We start from the raw sequence: 20,000 nt of genomic DNA, 5'->3' as shown, positions 1-20,000 counted from the left end.
GATCACCTCTCCTATAGAGATACCAGGGATCACCTCTCCTACAGAGATACCAGGGATCACCTCTCCTATAGAGATACCAGGGATCACCTCTCCTATAGAGATACCAGGGATCACCTCTCCTATAGAGATACCAGGGATCACCTCTCCTATAGAGATACCAGAGATCACCTCTCATACCAGGGTTGGATGCATTTGCTGTTTGTTTTGGTTGTGTTTCCGATTATTTTGTGCCCAATATAAATGTAAATAATGTCTTATGTCATTTTGGAGTCACTTTTATTGTAAATAAGAATAGAATAAGTTTCTAAACACGTCTAAATTCATGTGGATGTTACCATGGTTACGGACAGTCTTGAATGAATTGCGAATAATGATGAGTGAGAAACTCATTCAACCTCATAGTCATTGTACCATTTCAAATACAATACCAGAACAACAACAAAGGTCCTTCTGGAGCTCACTGTACGACAGCGTGGAGCTAGATAAGTCAGTCAGACAAATCATTAAACACACTGTTACTTCCAGTGTATAGCAAGATATAGCCCACAGTTCAATGTAGGGAGGGAGGGAGGGAGGGAGGGCCTAGAGAGAGAGAGGACCTAGAGAGAGAGGGATGACCTAGAGAGAGAGAGAGGACCTAGAGAGAGAGAGAGGACCTAGAGAGAGAGAGAGGACCTAGAGAGAGAGAGAGGACCTAGAGAGAGAGAGGACCTAGAGAGAGAGAGAGGACCTAGAGAGAGAGAGAGGACCTAGAGAGAGAGAGAGGACCTAGAGAGAGAGAGAGGACCTAGAGAGAAAGAGAGGACCTGGAGAGAGAAAGAGGACCTAGAGAGAGAGAGAGGAAGGACCTAGAGAGAGAGAGGAAGGACCTAGAGAGAGAGAGGAAGAACCTAGAGAGAGAGAGAGAGAGGAAGGACCTAGAGAGATAGAGAGAGAGGAAGGACCTAGAGAGAGAGAGAGAGAGGAAGGACCTAGAGAGAGAGAGAGAGAGGAAGGACCTAGAGAGAGAGAGAGAGAGAGAAGGACCTAGAGAGAGAGAGAGAGAGAGGACCTAGAGAGAGAGAGGAAGGACCTAGAGAGAGAGAGAGAGAGGAAGGACCTAGAGAGAGAGAGAGAGAGAGGACCTAGAGAGAGAGAGGAAGGACCTAGAGAGAGAGAGAGAGAGGAAGGACCTAGAGAGAGAGAGAGAGAGGAAGGACCTAGAGAGAGAGAGAGAGAGAGGACCTAGAGAGAGAGAGGAAGGACCTAGAGAGAGAGGGGAAGAACCTAGAGAGAGAGAGAGAGAGGAAGGACCTAGAGAGAGAGAGAGAGAGGAAGGACCTAGAGAGAGAGAGAGAGAGAGGAGAGAGACAGAGATATGCTCAACATGAGCTCCTGATATATTTGATTTTTTTGGTTTTTAGAATGAGATAAACACTCTAATCGAAGAAGAATTCCAGACAAGAAGTGATGAACAACAACTCTATACATTCAGAATAGAAAAAAAAGTAACTTTGCGCCTCAAGTTAAGACGTTTTGAGTCTAGCTAGCTAGCTACACAACAAAGACCCAGCCAGCAGACTAACAAGCTAGCCATAAGAAACGAGCTAGAACAAACCTAGCAAGGTCAGTTAATACAACTACATCAAACGACCAAACTGAGTGAGTAAACCAAAAAGGAGCACGGACTAACTGTAAACATATCTTCAGTCTTTTGTGTGAGGATTTTTCACTATTTTTGCTGTTCTTTGAAAGTAGCGCGAACAGCAGACGAACAAATCGGTTGCCATGGCAACGGGGCAGCAGAACAGCGCAGCAGTAGCGGTAGTAGCAGAGCGCACAGACACCATGTCCCCACTCCCCCTCAGCGCAGAATCCATTCTCTACCCAAAAAAGGTCAAAAATGACACAATGAGGAAAGCTTTCAAACAGAAACTACTAGAGAAGAGGCCAGAAACCCTTTTTGCAGACCTCTACAAAAACGGTGACGTGAGTAATCTCATCTTCCTCACTGACCAGCCAAATGCATGGCGCTCAGCAGTCTGCTCTCACTACCCATGCATAAAGAAAGAGGGAATCTGTAATGGGTGGAAGCTGAAAATCAAAGAGACAGACGACCCTGACAGCACCATGATAACAATCAACCTCTACAAGACTGGGACTGTCATGGTGCAAGGTAACATCAGGCTGTTTGAAACAGACTTTCAGACCATTAAGGAGAGAGCGGAGAGAGAGAAGGACACCACCAGTGACATGCCCTCCCACAAGACAAACTCCACCAGCACCACCCTCACCCCTACCCTCCCCACCCAAAAAGGCACATCCAGCACCTCTCTTCCCACCATAGTGGAGGACACGCCCCAGGAGGAGAGCGACCCCCTCAGTGCAGAGCAGGCTCAGGCCCTCCTCACCACCATGGCTGCCATGAGGGATGAGTTCACCAAACTGGAGGGGGAGGTGGTCCTGCTCAGGGAGAGCGTGAGCAAACAGCAACCAGACAACCACACCTTAGAGGAGCTCCTAACCAAGGTGAGGACAGAGCAGGACAGCAGCCTTGCAACACAGCTGAAAGAGGTTCAGCAAGAGAGAGACGGACTCAAGAGAGAGCTGGCTGATCTAACAAAGGAGGTGAGAGAGCTCCAAAAAGACAGGCAGAGCAGCAATAAGGAGCTGACCGCACTAAGAGAGGAGCTGCAGGAGAGAAAGAGAGCAGAGGACAGGCTGCAGGAGCAGATAGATCACCACCCTATGACCTGCCCTCACACAGCAGAGGAGCCCAGCTCAACCAGCCAGACTTCCCCAGCCCTGGCTGCTGCACCCCTCCTCCCCAACCCACAGAACAGCCTCCCACTGACAGTGGCACCCACACAGACCAGCCACACCCCAGCTCCAACACCCACCAGCCCCCCCTCTGCCCCCCCCAGTCCAGAAGAAACACTGGCTGACATCGTCCTGTTAATGGACTCAAATGGGAAGTATGTTCAGGAGAAGAAACTTTTCCCTAGACACAAAACGAGAAAGGTGTGGTGCCCAACAACGCAAAGTGCCATGGAGCTGCTTGATAAGAACCATCTCGGGTCGCCAAGCCACATAATCATACATACCGGAAGCAACGACCTGCGTGCTCAGCAGGAGAGGGTGGCGACTTCACTACGGGGAGTGATTGAGAAGGCCTCCGCAATCTTCCCCAACTCAAGAATCATAGTGTCAACCCTTCTACAGAGGAGGGACTTCCACCCTGCCACAATCCAAAGAATAAACGCCAGCCTCTCCCGGGACTGTGCCCTGCGACCCAATGTACACCTGGCCCACCATCCCACCCTCGATCTGGACTGTCTCTATGACCATGTTCACCTGTACAGGGAGACAGTCCCCATCCTTGCCAAGACTCTCAAGGACGTCGCTCTAAACCGCAGCCCGACCTCTCCACCCAGGAACAGCGGAGCAATCTCCACCCCGCCGAGATCACCGAGACAACATCCCGGACCAGCACCCTGGACCCCCCAGCCACGACCACAGCACCACCAACCTCAATGCCCACCACAGCCAGCGCAGCACAGACCACCCCAGCCCAGCTTCAGAGCCACCCAGATGAGGCCTACCACCCCCCTCCTCCCCACCGCAGACCCACACCTGGAGGAGCCACAGCCCAGCAGGCAGAGCTACGCACAGGCTGTGAGAGGAGCAACTGGCCCAGCCCCCACCAACCAAATGAGTGACATTAAACAAATGCTGAGTCTACTATGCTCACATGTGATGGGCCGAGGGTCATGGTAAGATGAGCACAAGAACTCCACCATTCTCACACTACATCCACCCAAGTGGCATGACACAAATTCTATCTTAAATGATAAACAAATCACATTTGCAAAATAAGAGTTTACTTTAATTGAAAAATCCTATTTTAATGGTTCTTCTTGGATTGTGAGTGTTTGTCTCATTTTGAAAGGTAAGGAAAAGAGAAAAAAAAAGTTATGAAGTCTTTTTACGTTGCATGTTGGAATATACAAGGATTGAAGTCCTCTGCTTTTGGGCTAAAGAGCAGAAACCCAGACTTCCTGAAAGAAATTGATGATGTTGATATTGTAGTACTACAGGAAACATGGTGCAGAGGTGATGTTTCCACTGGCTGTCCACTAGGTTATAGGGAGATAATCATACCATCCACTAAATTAAAAGGAATCAAACAGGGCAGAGACTCAGGGGGAATGCTAATATGGTATAAATCTGAACTAATTAATTCAATCGAATTGATCAAAACAGGAGAATTCTTTATCTGGTTAAAAATCAACAAGGAGGCTATCTTGACAGATAAAAACGTCTTCCTCTGTGCCACATACATTCCCCCCTCAGAGTCACCCTACTTCAACGAAGAGAGCTTCTCCATTCTAGAGGGAGAGATTAGTCACTTTCAGGCCCAAGGCAACGTACTGGTCTGTGGAGACCTGAATGCTAGAATAGCAGAAGAACAAGACACTATTAACAGTCATGGGGATAAACACCTACCAGGAAGCAATAACCTTTCCCTCCCCACATACCCCCACAGAAACAACTATGACAAAGTGAAAAACAAAAATGGATTACAGCTCCTGAGGCTCTGTCGAACACTGGGTCTGTACATAGTCAATGGCAGGCTGAGAGGAGACTCTTTTGGTAGGTACACATACAGCTCATCCCTTGGCAGCAGCACTGTAGACTACTTCCTCACCGACCTAAACCCAGAATCTCTCAGAGCCTTCACAGTCAGCCCACTAACACCTCTCTCAGACCACAGTAAAATCACAGTGTATCTGAGAAGAGCAGAACCCAACCAAGAAGCATCATGGCCCAATAAACTACATGGTACTAAACAAGCCTATAGATGGAGTGCAAACAGTACAGACATCTACCAAAAAGCAATTAGTAGCCAAAAAATACAATCTCTCCTGGACAACTTTTTAGCCTTAACATTCTCCTTCAGCAATGAAGGTGTAAATTTGGCCGTTAGGAACATAAACTTTATATTTGACAAATTAGCCTCCTTGGCTAATCTAAAGAAGCATAAGAGCAAACCAAAAATAACAGATAATGAAAAATGGTTTGATAATGATTGCAAAAATCTAAGAAAGTCATTGAGAAATATATCTAATCAAAAACACAGAGAACCAGACAACAAAAATATACGCCTTCAATATGGGGAAACACTGAAGCAATACAAACGCACCCTAAGAACAAAAAAGGAACAGCACATTAGAAATCAGCTGGATGGAATTGAGGAATCCATAGAATCAAACCACTTCTGGGAGAATTGGAATAAATTAAACAAACCTCATCATGAGGAGTTGGCTATCCAAAATGGGGATATGTGGAGAAATCACTTTGCAAACCTCTACAGCAATATAACAAAGAGCCCAGAACAAAAAGATATACAAGAAAAATTACAAATCCTTGAATTAGCAGTCAAAGACTATCAGAATCCTGTGGATACCCCAATTACAGAAGAAGAATTATTGGAAAAAATATGCAATCTCCAACCCAAAAAGGCCTGTGGTGCTGATGGGATCTTAAATGAAATGATCAAATATACAGACCACAAATTCAAATTGGCTATACTCAAACTCTTCAACATTATCCTCACTGCAGGTATTTTCCCCGATATTTGGAACCAGGGACTGATCACACCAATCTATAAAAATGGAGACAAATTTGACCCAAATAATTACAGAGGAATATGCGTTAACAGCAACTTGGGGAAAATTCTCTGCAGTATTATAAATAGCAGACTACATCATTTCCTTGACGAACACAACGTCCTGAGCAGAAGCCAGATTGGATTTCTAAAAAATTATCGTACAACTGACCACATTTACACCCTCCACACTCTAATTGATAAACAAGTTAACCAAAACAAAGGCAAAATCTACTCGTGTTTTGTAGATTTCAAGAAAGCATTTGATTCAATTTGGCACGAAGGTCTTTTTTATAAACTAATAGAAAGTGGTATTGGAGGGAAAACATATGATTTTATTAAATCAATGTACACTAAAAACAAATGTGCGGTTAAAATTGGCAACAAGCAAACAGACTTCTTCTCTCAGGGGCGGGGAGTGAAACAGGGCTGCCCAATAAGTCCAACATTATTTAACATCTACATTAATGAATTGGCAAAAACATTAGAAGAATCGGCAGCACCTGGTATCACCCTACACAACACTGAAATCAAGTGTCTGCTGTACGCAGATGACCTGGTGCTGCTGTCTCCCACTAAAGAGGGGTTACAGCAACACCTAGATCATCTTCACAGGTTCTGTCAGACTTGGGCTCTGACCGTTAACCTAAAAAAAACAAATATAATGATATTCCAAAAAAGGTCCGGAAATAAGGATGACAAATATAAATTCTATTTGGACACAGTTCTATTAGAACACACCAAAAACTACACATATCTAGGACTAAATATCAGCAACACAGGTAGCTTTCACATGGCTGTGAATGAGCTGAGAGATAAAGCAAGAAGAGCATTCTATGCCATTAAAAGGAACATCAAAATTGAAATTCCAATTAGAATCTGGCTCAAAATTTTTCAATCAGTTATAGAACCAATTGCTCTATATGGCAGTGAGGTATGGGGTCCACTCTCTAATAATGAATTTACTAAATGGGACAAACATCCAATTGAAGTATTGCATGCAGAGTTTTGCAAGACTGTATTGCAAGTACAAAGAAAAACTCCAAATAACGCATGTAGGGCAGAATTGGGCCAATATCCCCTCCTCATTCGAATAGAAAAAAGAGCCATCAAATTTTACAACCATCTAAAAACAAGTGACCCTAAAACATTCCATCACACAGCTCTACAATGTCAAGAGATGAAACCAGAGAAGAGTCCCCTCAGCCAGCTGGTTCTGAGGCTCAGTTCACCAACCCAAACCAACCCCACAGAGCCTCGGGACAGCCCTCAGAAAATCTGGCCCAACCAAATCATCACAAAACAAAAAGAAAAATATATAACCTATTGGAAAGACACCACAAAAAATCAAAGTAAACTTCAATGCTATTTGGCTCTAAACAGACAGTACATGGTGGCAGACTATCTGACCACTGTGACTGATAGAAAACTGAGGAAAACATTGACTAGGTACAGACTCAGTGAGCACAGTCTGGCTATAGAGACCGGTCGTCACAGACAAACCTGGCTGCCCAGAGAGGACAGGCTGTGCTCACTCTGCTCCAGGGGAGAGGTAGAGACAGAAGTGCATTTCCTACTACACTGTGACAAATACTCAGACCTAAGAGCATATTTCTTTCCCAAAATTATAATTCAATACAAAGAATTTGAAACTATAAAAGATGAAGAAAAATTCAAATATTTATTGGGTGAAAAGCCAAAATGTGCAGTTTTGGCAGCCAAATATGTGTCCTCCTGCCACAGCCTGAGGGACAGCCAGTGAAAAATGCAAAGTAATGTTGATAATATTTCCCATTTAGCTTAGTTTTGTTTTGTCTTTCGTACCAGGTCATGTGTCTTCTCAGTCATGTTGACACTGGTCTACTACTGTTGCTTTAATGTATTGTTGTTCTGATTAATATTGTTGTTGTAGCTGTTATTAATGGTAATCCCATGTCCACTACTACTATTATTATTGCTGTTAGTACCACCATTTATTTATATATAAATATATATATATTTTGTGTATATATATACATATATATTTTATTTAAATTTTTCGATATGTATACTTTGACAATGTAAGTAATAATAACTTGCCATGTCAATAAAGTCAATTGAATTGAATTGAATTGAATTGAGAGGACCTAGAGAGAGAGAGGAAGGACCTAGAGAGAGAGAGAGAGAGAGGACCTAGAGAGAGAGAGGAAGGACCTAGAGAGAGAGAGAGAGAGGAAGGACCTAGAGAGAGAGAGAGAGAGAGGACCTAGAGAGAGAGAGGAAGGACCTAGAGAGAGAGAGAGAGAGGAGAGAGAGAGGAAGGACCTAGAGAGAGAGAGAGAGGACGGATCTAGAGAGAGAGAGAGAGAGAGAGGAAGGACCTAGAGAGAGAGAGAGAGGACGGACCTAGAGAGAGAGAGAGAGAGATGACCTAGAGAGAGAGAGGAAGGACCTAGAGAGAGAGGGGAAGAACCTAGAGAGAGAGAGAGAGGACGGACCTAGAGAGAGAGGGGAAGAACCTAGAGAGAGAGAGAGAGGACGGACCTAGAGAGAGAGAGAGAGAGAGGACCTAGAGAGAGAGAGAGAGAGAGGACCTAGAGAGAGAGAGGAAGGACCTAGAGAGAGAGAGAGAGAAAGGACCTAGAGAGAGAGAGAGAGGAAGGACCTAGAGAGAGAGAAAGGATCTAGAGAGAGAGAGAGGACCTAGAGAGAGAGAGAGGAAGGACCTAGAGAGAGAGAGAGGACCTAGAGAGAGAGAGAAGACCTAGAGAGAGAGAGAGGACCTAGAGAGAGAGGGAGTGGATAATTATCTCTCCGTGTTAAGAGGGCATACCACTTTAGACGGAGTGCAGCCCACCTGTGAGTTCCTCTCCATCATACGAGGAACGTTAAAAGAGAAACCCTGCTCGTGTATAACTCAGAGGGTCTACGCTACAGTTTCCTCACACATACAGATCAGATCAGAGCAGCTGCTGAGAGCCGGAGACTCTTTGAAGAAGAAGAACCGGCTGAGCATCTGAATAAAGTAGAACTCATCTACAATCCCTACTTGGTTGAACTACTTCATGTTTTTTCACTGCTACTTAGAGAGTTGAATATTGGTTAGTATAACACATGAAGATGTTGCCTCTGTTGAAAGGTGACTAGGCCTGTTTCCTCAAAGCATCTCAGAGGACGAGTGCTGAACTAGGATCTGGTCTCTTATTCATTAGGATTTATTAGGATTTAATTTGTAATTTAACCTTTATTTAACTAGGCAGGTCAGGGCAGTCTTATTTACGTAGCGATGGGAGGGAGAGATTGTCTGATAGGAACATCAGAAGGTAGAGATGGGAGAGAGATTGTCTGCCACCAGAGAAAGACCTAGCAGTCCCTACAGTGGGCGAACTAGGATAAGACAGTTCTCAGAACAGCTCTAACAGGCATACTATTACACACATGGACTGACTCTAGTTCATTAACACTTTACTTAACTTTCCTCTCAGTGACTACGGGTGGTGAGGGGAGCCAGGAGGAGCAACCCTTAACTCTCCTCCCAGTGACTACGGGTGGTGAGGGGAGCCAGGAGGAGCAACCCTTAACTCTCCTCCCAGTGACTACGGGTGGTGAGGGGAGCCAGGAGGAGAAACCCTTAACTCTCCTCCCAGTGACTACGGGTGGTGAGGGGAGCCAGGAGGAGAAACCCTTAACTCTCCTCCCAGTGACTACGGGTGGTGAGGGGAGCCAGGAGGAGAAACCCTTAACTCTCCTCCCAGTGACTACGGGTGGTGAGGGGAGCAACCCTTAACTCTCTTCCCAGTGACTACGGGTGGTGAGAGGAGCCAGGAGGAGAAACCCTTAACTCTCCTCCCAGTGACTACGGGTGGTGAGAGGAGCCAGGAGGAGCAACCCTTAACTCTCCTCCCAGTGACTACGGGTGGGGAGGGGAGCCAGGAGGTGAAACCATTAACTCTCATCCCAGTGACTACGGGTGGTGAGGGGAGCCAGGAGGAGAAACCCTTAACTCTCCTCCCAGTGACTATGGGTGGTGAGGGGAGCAACCCTTAACTCTCTTCCCAGTGACTACGGGTGGTGAGAGGAGCCAGGAGGAGCAACCCTTAACTCTCCTCCCAGTGACTACGGGTGGTGAGGGGAGCCAGGAGGTGAAACCCTTAACTCTCTTCCCAGTGACTATGGGTGGTGAGGGGAGCCAGGAGGAGAAACCCTTAACTCTCCTCCCAGTGACTATGGGTGGTGAGAGGATCCAGGAGGAGAAACCCTTAACTCTCCTCCCAGTGACTATGGGTGGTGAGAGGAGCAACCCTTAACTCTCCTCCCAGTGACTACGGGTGGTGAGGGGAGCCAGGAGGATAAACCCTTAACTCTCCTCCCAGTGACTACGGGTGGTGAGAGGAGCCAGGAGGAGCAACCCTTAACTCTCCTCCCAGTGACTACGGGTGGTGAGGGGAGCCAGGAGGAGAAACCCTTAACTCTCCTCCCAGTGACTACGGGTGGTGAGAGGAGCCAGGAGGTGAAACCCTTAACTCTCCTCCCAGTGACTACGGGTGGTGAGGGGAGCCAGGAGGAGAAACCCTTAACTCTCCTCCCAGTGACTACGGGTGGTGAGAGGAGCCAGGAGGAGAAACCCTTAACTCTCCTCCCAGTGACTACGGGTGGTGAGGGGAGCCAGGAGGAGAAACCCTTAACTCTCCTCCCAGTGACTACGGGTGGTGAGGGGAGCCAGGAGGAGAAACCCTTAACTCTCCTCCCAGTGACTACGGGTGGTGAGGGGAGCCAGGAGGAGAAACCCTTAACTCTCCTCCCAGTGACTACGGGTGGTGAGGGGAGCAACCCTTAACTCTCTTCCCAGTGACTACGGGTGGTGAGAGGAGCCAGGAGGAGAAACCCTTAACTCTCCTCCCAGTGACTACGGGTGGTGAGAGGAGCCAGGAGGAGCAACCCTTAACTCTCCTCCAAGTGACTACGGGTGGGGAGGGGAGCCAGGAGGTGAAACCATTAACTCTCATCCCAGTGACTACGGGTGGTGAGGGGAGCCAGGAGGAGAAACCCTTAACTCTCCTCCCAGTGACTATGGGTGGTGAGGGGAGCAACCCTTAACTCTCTTCCCAGTGACTACGGGTGGTGAGAGGAGCCAGGAGGAGCAACCCTTAACTCTCCTCCCAGTGACTACGGGTGGTGAGGGGAGCCAGGAGGTGAAACCCTTAACTCTCTTCCCAGTGACTATGGGTGGTGAGGGGAGCCAGGAGGAGAAACCCTTAACTCTCCTCCCAGTGACTATGGGTGGTGAGAGGATCCAGGAGGAGAAACCCTTAACTCTCCTCCCAGTGACTATGGGTGGTGAGAGGAGCAACCCTTAACTCTCCTCCCAGTGACTACGGGTGGTGAGGGGAGCCAGGAGGATAAACCCTTAACTCTCCTCCCAGTGACTACGGGTGGTGAGAGGAGCCAGGAGGAGCAACCCTTAACTCTCCTCCCAGTGACTACGGGTGGTGAGGGGAGCCAGGAGGAGAAACCCTTAACTCTCCTCCCAGTGACTACGGGTGGTGAGAGGAGCCAGGAGGTGAAACCCTTAACTCTCCTCCCAGTGACTACGGGTGGTGAGGGGAGCCAGGAGGAGAAACCCTTAACTCTCCTCCCAGTGACTACGGGTGGTGAGAGGAGCCAGGAGGAGAAACCCTTAACTCTCCTCCCAGTGACTACGGGTGGTGAGGGGAGCCAGGAGGTGAAAACCTTAACTCTCCTCCCAGTGACTACGGGTGGGGAGGGGAGCCAGGAGGTGAAACCATTAACTCTCATCCCAGTGACTACGGGTGGTGAGAGGAGCCAGGAGGAGAAACCCTTAACTCTCCTCCCAGTGACTACGGGTGGTGAGAGGAGCAACCCTTAACTCTCCTCCCAGTGACTACGGGTGGTGGGAGGAGCAAGGAGGGAGCAACCCTTAACTCTCCTCCCAGTGACTACGGGTGGTGAGGGGAGCCAGGAGGAGCAACCCTTAACTCTCCTCCCAGTGACTACGGGTGGTGGGAGGAGCCAGGAGGGAGCAACCCTTAACTCTCCTCCCAGTGACTACGGGTGGTGAGAAGAGCCAGGAGGAGAAACCCTTAACTCTCCTCCCAGTGACTACGGGTGGTGAGAGGAGCCAGGAGGAGAAACCCTTAACTCTCCTCCCAGTGACTACGGGTGGTGAGGGGAGCAACCCTTAACTCTCCTCCCAGTGACTACGGGTGGTGAGAGGAGCCAGGAGGTGAAACCCTTAACTCTCCTCCCAGTGACTATGGGTGGTGAGGGGAGCCAGGAGGTGAAACCCTTAACTCTCCTCCCAGTGACTACGGGTGGTGAGAGGAGCCAGGAGGAGCAACCCTTAACTCTCCTCCCAGTGACTACGGGTGGTGAGGGGAGCCAGGAGGATCAACCCTTAACTCTCCTCCCAGTGACTACGGGTGGTGAGGGGAGCCAGGAGGAGCAACCCTTAACTCTCCTCCCAGTGAATATGGGTGGTGAGGGGAGCAACCCTTAACTCTCCTCCCAGTGACTACGGGTGGTGAGGGGAGCCAGGAGGTGAAACCCTTAACTCTCCTCCCAGTGACTATGGGTGGTGAGGGGAGCCAGGAGGTGAAACCCTTAACTCTCCTCCCAGTGACTACGGGTGGTGAGGGGAGCCAGGAGGTGCAACCCTTAACTCTCTTCCCAGTGACTACGGGTGGTGAGGGGAGCCAGGAGGAGAAACCCTTAACTCTCCTCCCAGTGACTAAGGGTGGTGAGGGGAGCCAGGAGGTGAAACCCTTAACTCTCTTCCCAGTGACTACGGGTGGTGAGGGGAGCCAGGAGGAGAAACCCTTAACTCTCCTCCCAGTGACTACGGGTGGTGTGGGGAGCCAGGAGGTGAAACCCTTAACTCTCTTCCCAGTGACTATGGGTGGTGAGAGGAGCCAGGAGGAGAAACCCTTAACTCTCTTCCCAGTGACTACGGGTGGTGAGGGGAGCCAGGAGGAGAAACCCTTAACTCTCCTCCCAGTGACTACGGGTGGTGAGGGGAGCCAGGAGGAGACACATAGCTATAGTGACAGATACACGCTGCCTGCAACACATTAATAAGGAAACGCTTTGAGGATGAGTGTGTGTGTGTGTGTGTGTGTGTGTGTGTGTGTGTGTGTGTGTGTGTGTGTGTGTGTGTGTGTGTGTGTGTGTGTGTGTGTGTGTGCGTGTGCGTGTGCGTGTGTGCGTGCGTGTGTGTGTGTGTGCGTGTGTGCGTGCGTCTGTTGTTTAAACACTCTTCATTAGTAATAACAGTGAAGTCAGATCTGTAACCTGATTATCTCTGTTTCATTACAACTTCAATTAGAAATATTTAATTCTGCGTTCAAACAAATAACTAAAGGGAACAAAACAGACACTAGACACATAGGGCGCATCCTAAATTATACCCTTCCCCCCCTTTATAGTGCACTACTTTTGACCAGGGCCTATAGGGCCACTCTAAAGGGAATAGGGTGCCATTGAAGAGACATAGAGATAGATACATCAGTAAACATGGATGTCGGATGTCAGTTTGATTCTGCCCCCCTCTGTGAGCCGATTGGTTCATCACGTCCCCGGGGGGCAGGGTTTGGTGCGTTGGTTGTTAATGGTCTGATTGAACAAACAGAGCGTTTCATTTGTACCAATTAAACTAATCTAAGCCTAATATGCGTACAGAGTAATAGCTCTGTGATGATTGGTCGTGGGGTCTCCTGCTGCATGGCAATAGTTTAAGGGGAACTGAGAAGACTCAGGAAGCGGGGTGGTGGGAAGGACTGTGTTATCTGTCGTTGGCTGGGTTTACACAGGAAGCACAATTCTTTTGGAAGGTCCGTCTTTTGACCAATCCCATCAGATCTTTTCACATCAAATTATTTTTCAGCTCTGATCTGATTGGTCAAAATACCAATTAGTGTGAGAAGAAAAAAAGAAGAGAATTGGGCTGCCTGTGTCAACCCAGACATTCTGTTGTAGTTCTAATTCTACATTTAAAATTCTACTCGTTCTTAATTAGTATCAGTCAAGTCCACAGGTGCCTGGCTCTGTATCCATGTGTTATTCTGTCAGACTTCATACTGACTCCATCACTCAGTCAGGGAGACTGGGAGGAATGAACCAATCATGTGTTGTTCTGTCAGACTGGGAGGAATGAACCAATCACGTGCTGTTCTGTCAGACTGGGAGGAATGAACCAATCACGTGTTGTTCTGTCAGACTTCATACTGACTCCATCACTCAGTCAGGGAGACTGGGAGGAATGAACCAATCACGTGTTGTTCTGTCAGACTGGGAGGAATGAACCAATCACGTGTTGTTCTGTCAGACTGGGAGGAATGAACCAATCACGTGTTGTTCTGTCAGACTGGGAGGAATGAACCAATCACGTGTTGTTCTGTCAGACTGGGAGGAATGAACCAATCACGTGTTGTTCTGTCAGACTGGGAGGAATGAACCAATCACGTGTTGTTCTGTCAGACTGGGAGGAATGAACCAATCACGTGTTGTTCTGTCAGACTGGGAGGAATGAACCAATCACGTGTTGTTCTGTCAGACTGGGAGGAATGAACCAATCACGTGTTGTTCTGTCAGACTGGGAGGAATGAACCAATCACGTGTTGTTCTGTCAGACTGGGAGGAATGAACCAATCACGTGTTGTTCTGTCAGACTGGGAGGGATGAACCAATCACGTGCTGTTCTGTCAGACTGGGAGGGATGAACCAATCACGTGTTGTTCTGTCAGACTGGGAGGGATGAACCATTGAATACGACTCACAATTGAAGCTGAATAATTTTTTCTGTTGAAATAAAATTTCTGTTGCTATTTTTGATAAATGATTCATGTAATTCCATTTCCTGGAAATGTAAGAAACATGTGTATGGATAATTAGATCCTAGGGCTGGAGAGGTGGGTTGGAGTCAGTGCTAACTCACACATGTTTGGTTTAAGGTATGACAGGCCTGGTCAGGTGAATTATATCTAACAAGGAAAGTGGTTTTGAAAAGCAGAGAGGTTGGTACAGTGGTTTTGACTAGCAGAGACGTTGGAACAGTGGTTTTGACTAACAGAGAGGTTGGTACAGTGGTTTTGACTAACAGAGAGGTTGGTACAGTGGTTTTGTCTAACAGAGAGGTTGGTACAGTGGTTTTGACTAGCAGAGAGGTTGGTACAGTGGTTTTGACTAACAGAGAGGTTGGTACAGTGGTTTTGACTAACAGAGAGGTTGGTACAGTGGTTTTGACTAACAGAGAGGTTGGTACAGTGGTTTTGACTAACAGAGAGGTTGGTACAGTGGTTTTGACTAGCAGAGAGGTTGGTTCAGTGATTTTGACTAACAGAGAGGTTCGTACAGTGGTTTTGACTAGCAGAGAGGTTGGTACAGTGGTTTTGACTAACAGAGAGGTTGGAACAGTGGTTTTGACAAACAGAGAGGTTGGTACAGTGGTTTTGACTAACAGAGAGGTTGGTACAGTGGTTTTGACTAACAGAGAGGTTGGTACAGTGGTTTCGACTAGCAGAGAGGTTGGTACAGTGGTTTTGACTAACAGAGAGGTTGGTACAGTGGTTTTGACCAGCAGAGAGGTTGGTTCAGTGGTTTTGACTAACAGAGAGGTTGTGTGTGTGATCTGAACTGAACTGGGCTGCAGACCCATCTGTATGTGTACTGGTGGAACACACTGCTGCCACCAGGGAGATACACACCACTAATGATGTGTGTGTGTGTGTGTGTGTGTGTGTGTGTGTGTGTGTGTGTGTGTGTGTGTGTGTGTGTGTGTGTGTGTGTGTGTGTGTGTGTCCAGTGTGTGTGTGTCCAGTGTGTGTGTGTGTCCAGTGTGTGTGTCCAGTGTGTGTGTGTGTGTGTGTGTGTGTGTGTGTGTGTGTGTGTGTGTGTGTGTGTGTGTGTGTGTGTGTGTGTGTGTGTGTGTGTGTGTGTGTGTGTGTGTGTGTGTGTGTGTGTGTCCAGTGTGTACGCACTACCTGAGTTGTCCTCGTCCTTGCGGATCTTGAGCTTGACCAGTTCTTCACACTGCTGGAGGATCTGAACAGCGTCTTCCATGGAACAGTTGTCCAGGCGGATGTTATCGATGGCCAGCAGCTTGTCCCCCAGCTCCAGAGTCCCAGTCCTGGGGGGAGAAACACACAGACCAGGGTTTAGAGGTGGACAGCAGCTTGTCCCCCAGCTCCAGAGTCCCAGTCCTGGGGAGAGAAACACACAGACCAGGGTTTAGAGGTGGACAGCAGCTTGTCCCCCAGCTCCAGAGTCCCAGTCCTGGGGGGAGAAACACACAGACCAGGGTTTAGAGGTGGACAGCAGCTTGTCCCCCAGCTCCAGAGTCCCAGTCCTGGGGGGAGAAACACACAGACCAGGGTTTAGAGGTGGACAGCAGCTTGTCCCCCAGCTCCAGAGTCCCAGTCCTGGGGGGAGAAACACACAGACCAGGGTTTAGAGGTGGACAGCAGCTTGTCCCCCAGCTCCAGAGTCCCAGTCCTGGGGGAGAAACACACAGACCAGGGTTTAGAGGTGGACAGCAGCTTGTCCCCCAGCTCCAGTGTCCCAGTCCTGGGGGGAGAAACACACAGACCAGGGTTTAGAGGTGGACAGCAGCTTGTCCCCCAGCTCCAGAGTCCCAGTCCTGGGGAGAGAAACACACAGACCAGGGTTTAGAGGTGGACAGCAGCTTGTCCCCCAGCTCCAGAGTCCCAGTCCTGGGGACAGAAACACACAGACCAGGGTTTAGAGGTGGACAGCAGCTTGTCCCCCAGCTCCAGAGTCCCAGTCCTGGGGGGAGAAACACACAGACCAGGGTTTAGAGTTGGACAGCAGCTTGTACCCCAGCTCCAGAGTCCCAGTCCTGGGGGGAGAAACACACAGACCAGGGTTTAGAGGTGGACAGCAGCTTGTCCCCCAGCTCCAGAGTCCCAGTCCTGGGGGGAGAAACACACAGACCAGGGTTTAGAGGTGGACAGCAGCTTGTCCCCCAGCTCCAGAGTCCCAGTCCTGGGGGGAGAAACACACAGACCAGGGTTTAGAGGTGGACAGCAGCTTGTCCCCCAGCTCCAGTATCCAAGTCCTGGGGAGAGAAACACACAGACCAGGGTTTAGAGGTGGACAGCAGCTTGTCCCCCAGCTCCAGAGTCCCAGTCCTGGGGACAGAAACACACAAACCAGGGTTTAGAGGTGGACAGCAGCCTGTCCCCCAGCTCCAGTGTCCCAGTCCTGGGAGGAGAACCACACAGACCATGGTTTAGAGGTGGACGGGACGGGCTATATTCTACATTGTGGACTATTATTGTAAATGTGTATTCATTTAGTGAGACTGGTTACACCCCCAGTTCAGTGATGCTCACATGCTGTTCTTTCACACCATAAACACTGATCTGAATGATCTTGTGTGGAAACATCCATTATTCATCATGCGTCCACATACTGTACACAGTCATAGTTCTCACCAACACACAGACAGAATCCTAATCCAGAACCCCCCCCCCCCCCCTCCCATAGACAGATACGCAGATGTAAAGCATGTTTAACTCTGTCAGAGACTCAAACAGAGACCTGTTAACTGGAGCCCTGACAGAGACAAGCTGCTGAAATGAGACTCACAGAGACCTGTTAACAGGATTCCTGACAGAGACAAGCTGCTGAAATGAGACTCACAGAGACAAGCTGCTGAAATGAGACTCACAGAGACCTGTTAACAGGATTCCTGACAGAGACAAGCTGCTGAAATGAGACTCACAGAGGCAAGCTGCTGAAATGAGACTCACAGAGACAAGCTGTTGAAATGAGACTCACAGAGACCTGTTAACAGGAGCCCTGACAGAGACAAGCTGCTGAAATGAGACTCACAGAGACCTGTTAACAGGAGTCCTGACAGAGACAAGCTGCTGAAATGAGACTCACAGAGGCAAGCTGCTGAAATGAGACTCACAGAGACAAGCTGCTGAAATGAGACTCACAGAGACAAGCTGCTGAAATGAGACTCACAGAGACCTGTTAACAGGAGCCCTGACAGAGACAAGCTGCTGAAATGAGACTCACAGAGACACGTTGCTGAAATGAGACTCACAAAGACCTGTTAACAGGAGCCCTGACAGAGACAAGCTATTGAAATGAGACTCACAGAGACCTGTTAACAGGAGCCCTGACAGAGACAAGCTGCTGAAATGAGACTCACAGAGACCTGTTAACAGGAGCCCTGACAGGCTGCTAAAATGGGCCAAATGCAGTGAGGTGAATGTAGAGCATCAATAACACGATCTGCATCCCAAATGGCACCCTATTCCCAATGTAGTGCACTACGGTTAACCAGGGAACATAGCGTTTTGATCAAATGTAGTGCACTACATAGGGAATAGGGTGCCATTTGGAATGCAGCAAGCAGTCATCAGTTGGCTCCCTTCCCTCCCTTCACTATGACAACACAGAGGCAGAAAACAGAATACTGTTCAGTTGTCCTCATTCTGGAACATCATTCATATTCCAATGTAATCCAGAGAAAGAAACTCATTATTAAAATGACCAATAATCTCTGTTTTTTTTTTTTACTAATGTCCAAAATGTCTAAATCCTGAAAGGTATAAGGGACAACACCTGCCCAGTTTACCTGAAAGCTAGGTCATCGTTACGGTAAATACCCTAGTACAAGAGCATAGAAAAAGGTTGATTAGCGTAAATCCTCTACTATATCAGCAGAATGTAAACTAGAATCACATCATAACTCCCCAGTGCTTTCCTCTGTCTCCTTGGCAGGGGTAACTAACACCTAGATAGAACAGGACTGGGTGCCTTCCCTCTCTGTCTCCTTGACAGGCGTAACTAATACCTAGATAGAACAGGACTGGGTGGCTGTCCTCTGTCTCCTTGACAGGGGTAACTAATACCTAGATAGAACAGGACTGGGTGCCTTCCCTCTCTGACTCCTTGACAGGCGTAACTAATACCTAGATAGAACAGGACTGGGTGCCTTCCCTCTCTGTCTCCTTGACAGGGGTAACTAATACCTAGATAGAACAGGACTGGGTGCCTTCCCTCTCTGTGTCCTTGACAGGGGTAACTAATACCTAGATAGAACAGGACTGGGTGCCTTCCCTCTCTGACTCCTTGACAGGGGTAACTAATACCTAGATAGAACAGGACTGGGTGCCTTCCCTCTCTGTCTCCTTGACAGGGGTAACTAATACCTAGATAGAACAGGACTGGGTGGCTGTCCTCTGTCTCCTTGACAGGCGTAACTAATACCTAGATAGAACAGGACTGGGTGCCTGTCCTCTGTCTCCTTGACAGGGGTAACTAATACCTAGATAGAACAGTACTGGGTGCCTTCCCTCTCTGTCTCCTTGACAGGGGTAACTAATACCTAGATAGAACAGGACTGGGGTGCCTTCCCTCTGTCTCCTTGACAGGGGTAACTAATACCTAGATAGAACAGGACTGGGTGCCTTCCCTCTCTGACTCCTTGACAGGGGTAACTAATACCTAGATAGAACAGTACTGGGTGCCTTCCCTCTCTGTCTCCTTGACAGGGGTAACTAATACCTAGATAGAACAGGACTGGGTCCCTTCCCTCTGTCTCCTTGACAGAGGTAACTAATACCTAGATAGAACAGGACTGGGTGCCTTCCCTGATGTCTCCTTGACAGGGGTAACTAATACCTAGATAGAACAGGACTGGGTGCCTTCCCTCTGTCTCCTTGACAGGGGTAACTAATACCTAGATAGAACAGGACTGGGTGCTTTGGGGAAAGAATCATAATCACTGATTAGTGCATAACCCAATTCCTCTCATCTTCCTCTCAGCATAATTACCAGATCTGTGTCCCAAATGGAACCCTATCCTCTATATAGTGCACTAGATTTGATCAGGGCCCATAGGGAATAGTTGCCAATTGGGCTGCAGACAAGGTAAATATATGTGTTGGTTGCGTAAGGCCTGGCATAACGAGGGCAGAGACAGAATGTGGGCTAATTAGTTAGAGCCCTGGTGGTAAACAGAATGCAGCGTCGCCTTGGTAACGGGTCTGGATGTAAACACAGAGAACATCCAGCCCAGTTACTGCAGAGGAGGAGGGGTTTAAACTACATCTATATCTGTAGTGTGTGTGTGTGTGTGTGTGTGTGTGTGTGTGTGTGTGTGTGTGTGTGTGTGTGTGTGTGTGTGTGTGTGTGTGTGTGTGTGTGTACCCCCCTCAGCTGAGAATTCCCTCTCTCTGTGTGAAGTAGTGAACAGAAGTTTCATGATCCGTTTCCACTTTGGGTTATTTAATTGAAGAACCGTGTCCGCTGCCTCCCACAACGAGATGACAACATCCGCTAGTTAGCTAGCGACTCAGTCGTCAAACTGGCCCACTTCAGT

The 20,000-nt window shown here is 48.3% G+C and overlaps 1 protein-coding gene across 2 annotated transcripts in view; it reads right to left on the bottom strand.

The window, feature by feature from the left end:
* The window catches only part of grip1 (glutamate receptor interacting protein 1), a 421,581-nt gene that overhangs the window by 46,112 nt on the left and 355,469 nt on the right, over positions 1–20,000 (bottom strand). The window contains exon 18 of one of the 2 annotated variants that reach the window (XM_071331724.1): positions 19,454–19,458. The exons of the other annotated variant lie outside the window; for it this stretch is intronic. Coding sequence (XP_071187825.1) covers positions 19,454–19,458 — 5 coding nt within the window. The remainder of the gene's footprint in view (positions 1–19,453; positions 19,459–20,000) is intronic. 2 annotated transcript variants of the gene reach the window in all.

Source organism: Salvelinus alpinus, chromosome 11 (genome assembly GCF_045679555.1).
Source record: "Salvelinus alpinus chromosome 11, SLU_Salpinus.1, whole genome shotgun sequence".
NCBI lineage: Eukaryota > Metazoa > Chordata > Actinopteri > Salmoniformes > Salmonidae > Salvelinus > Salvelinus alpinus.
This window is presented reverse-complemented; position numbering and strand designations above follow the sequence as displayed.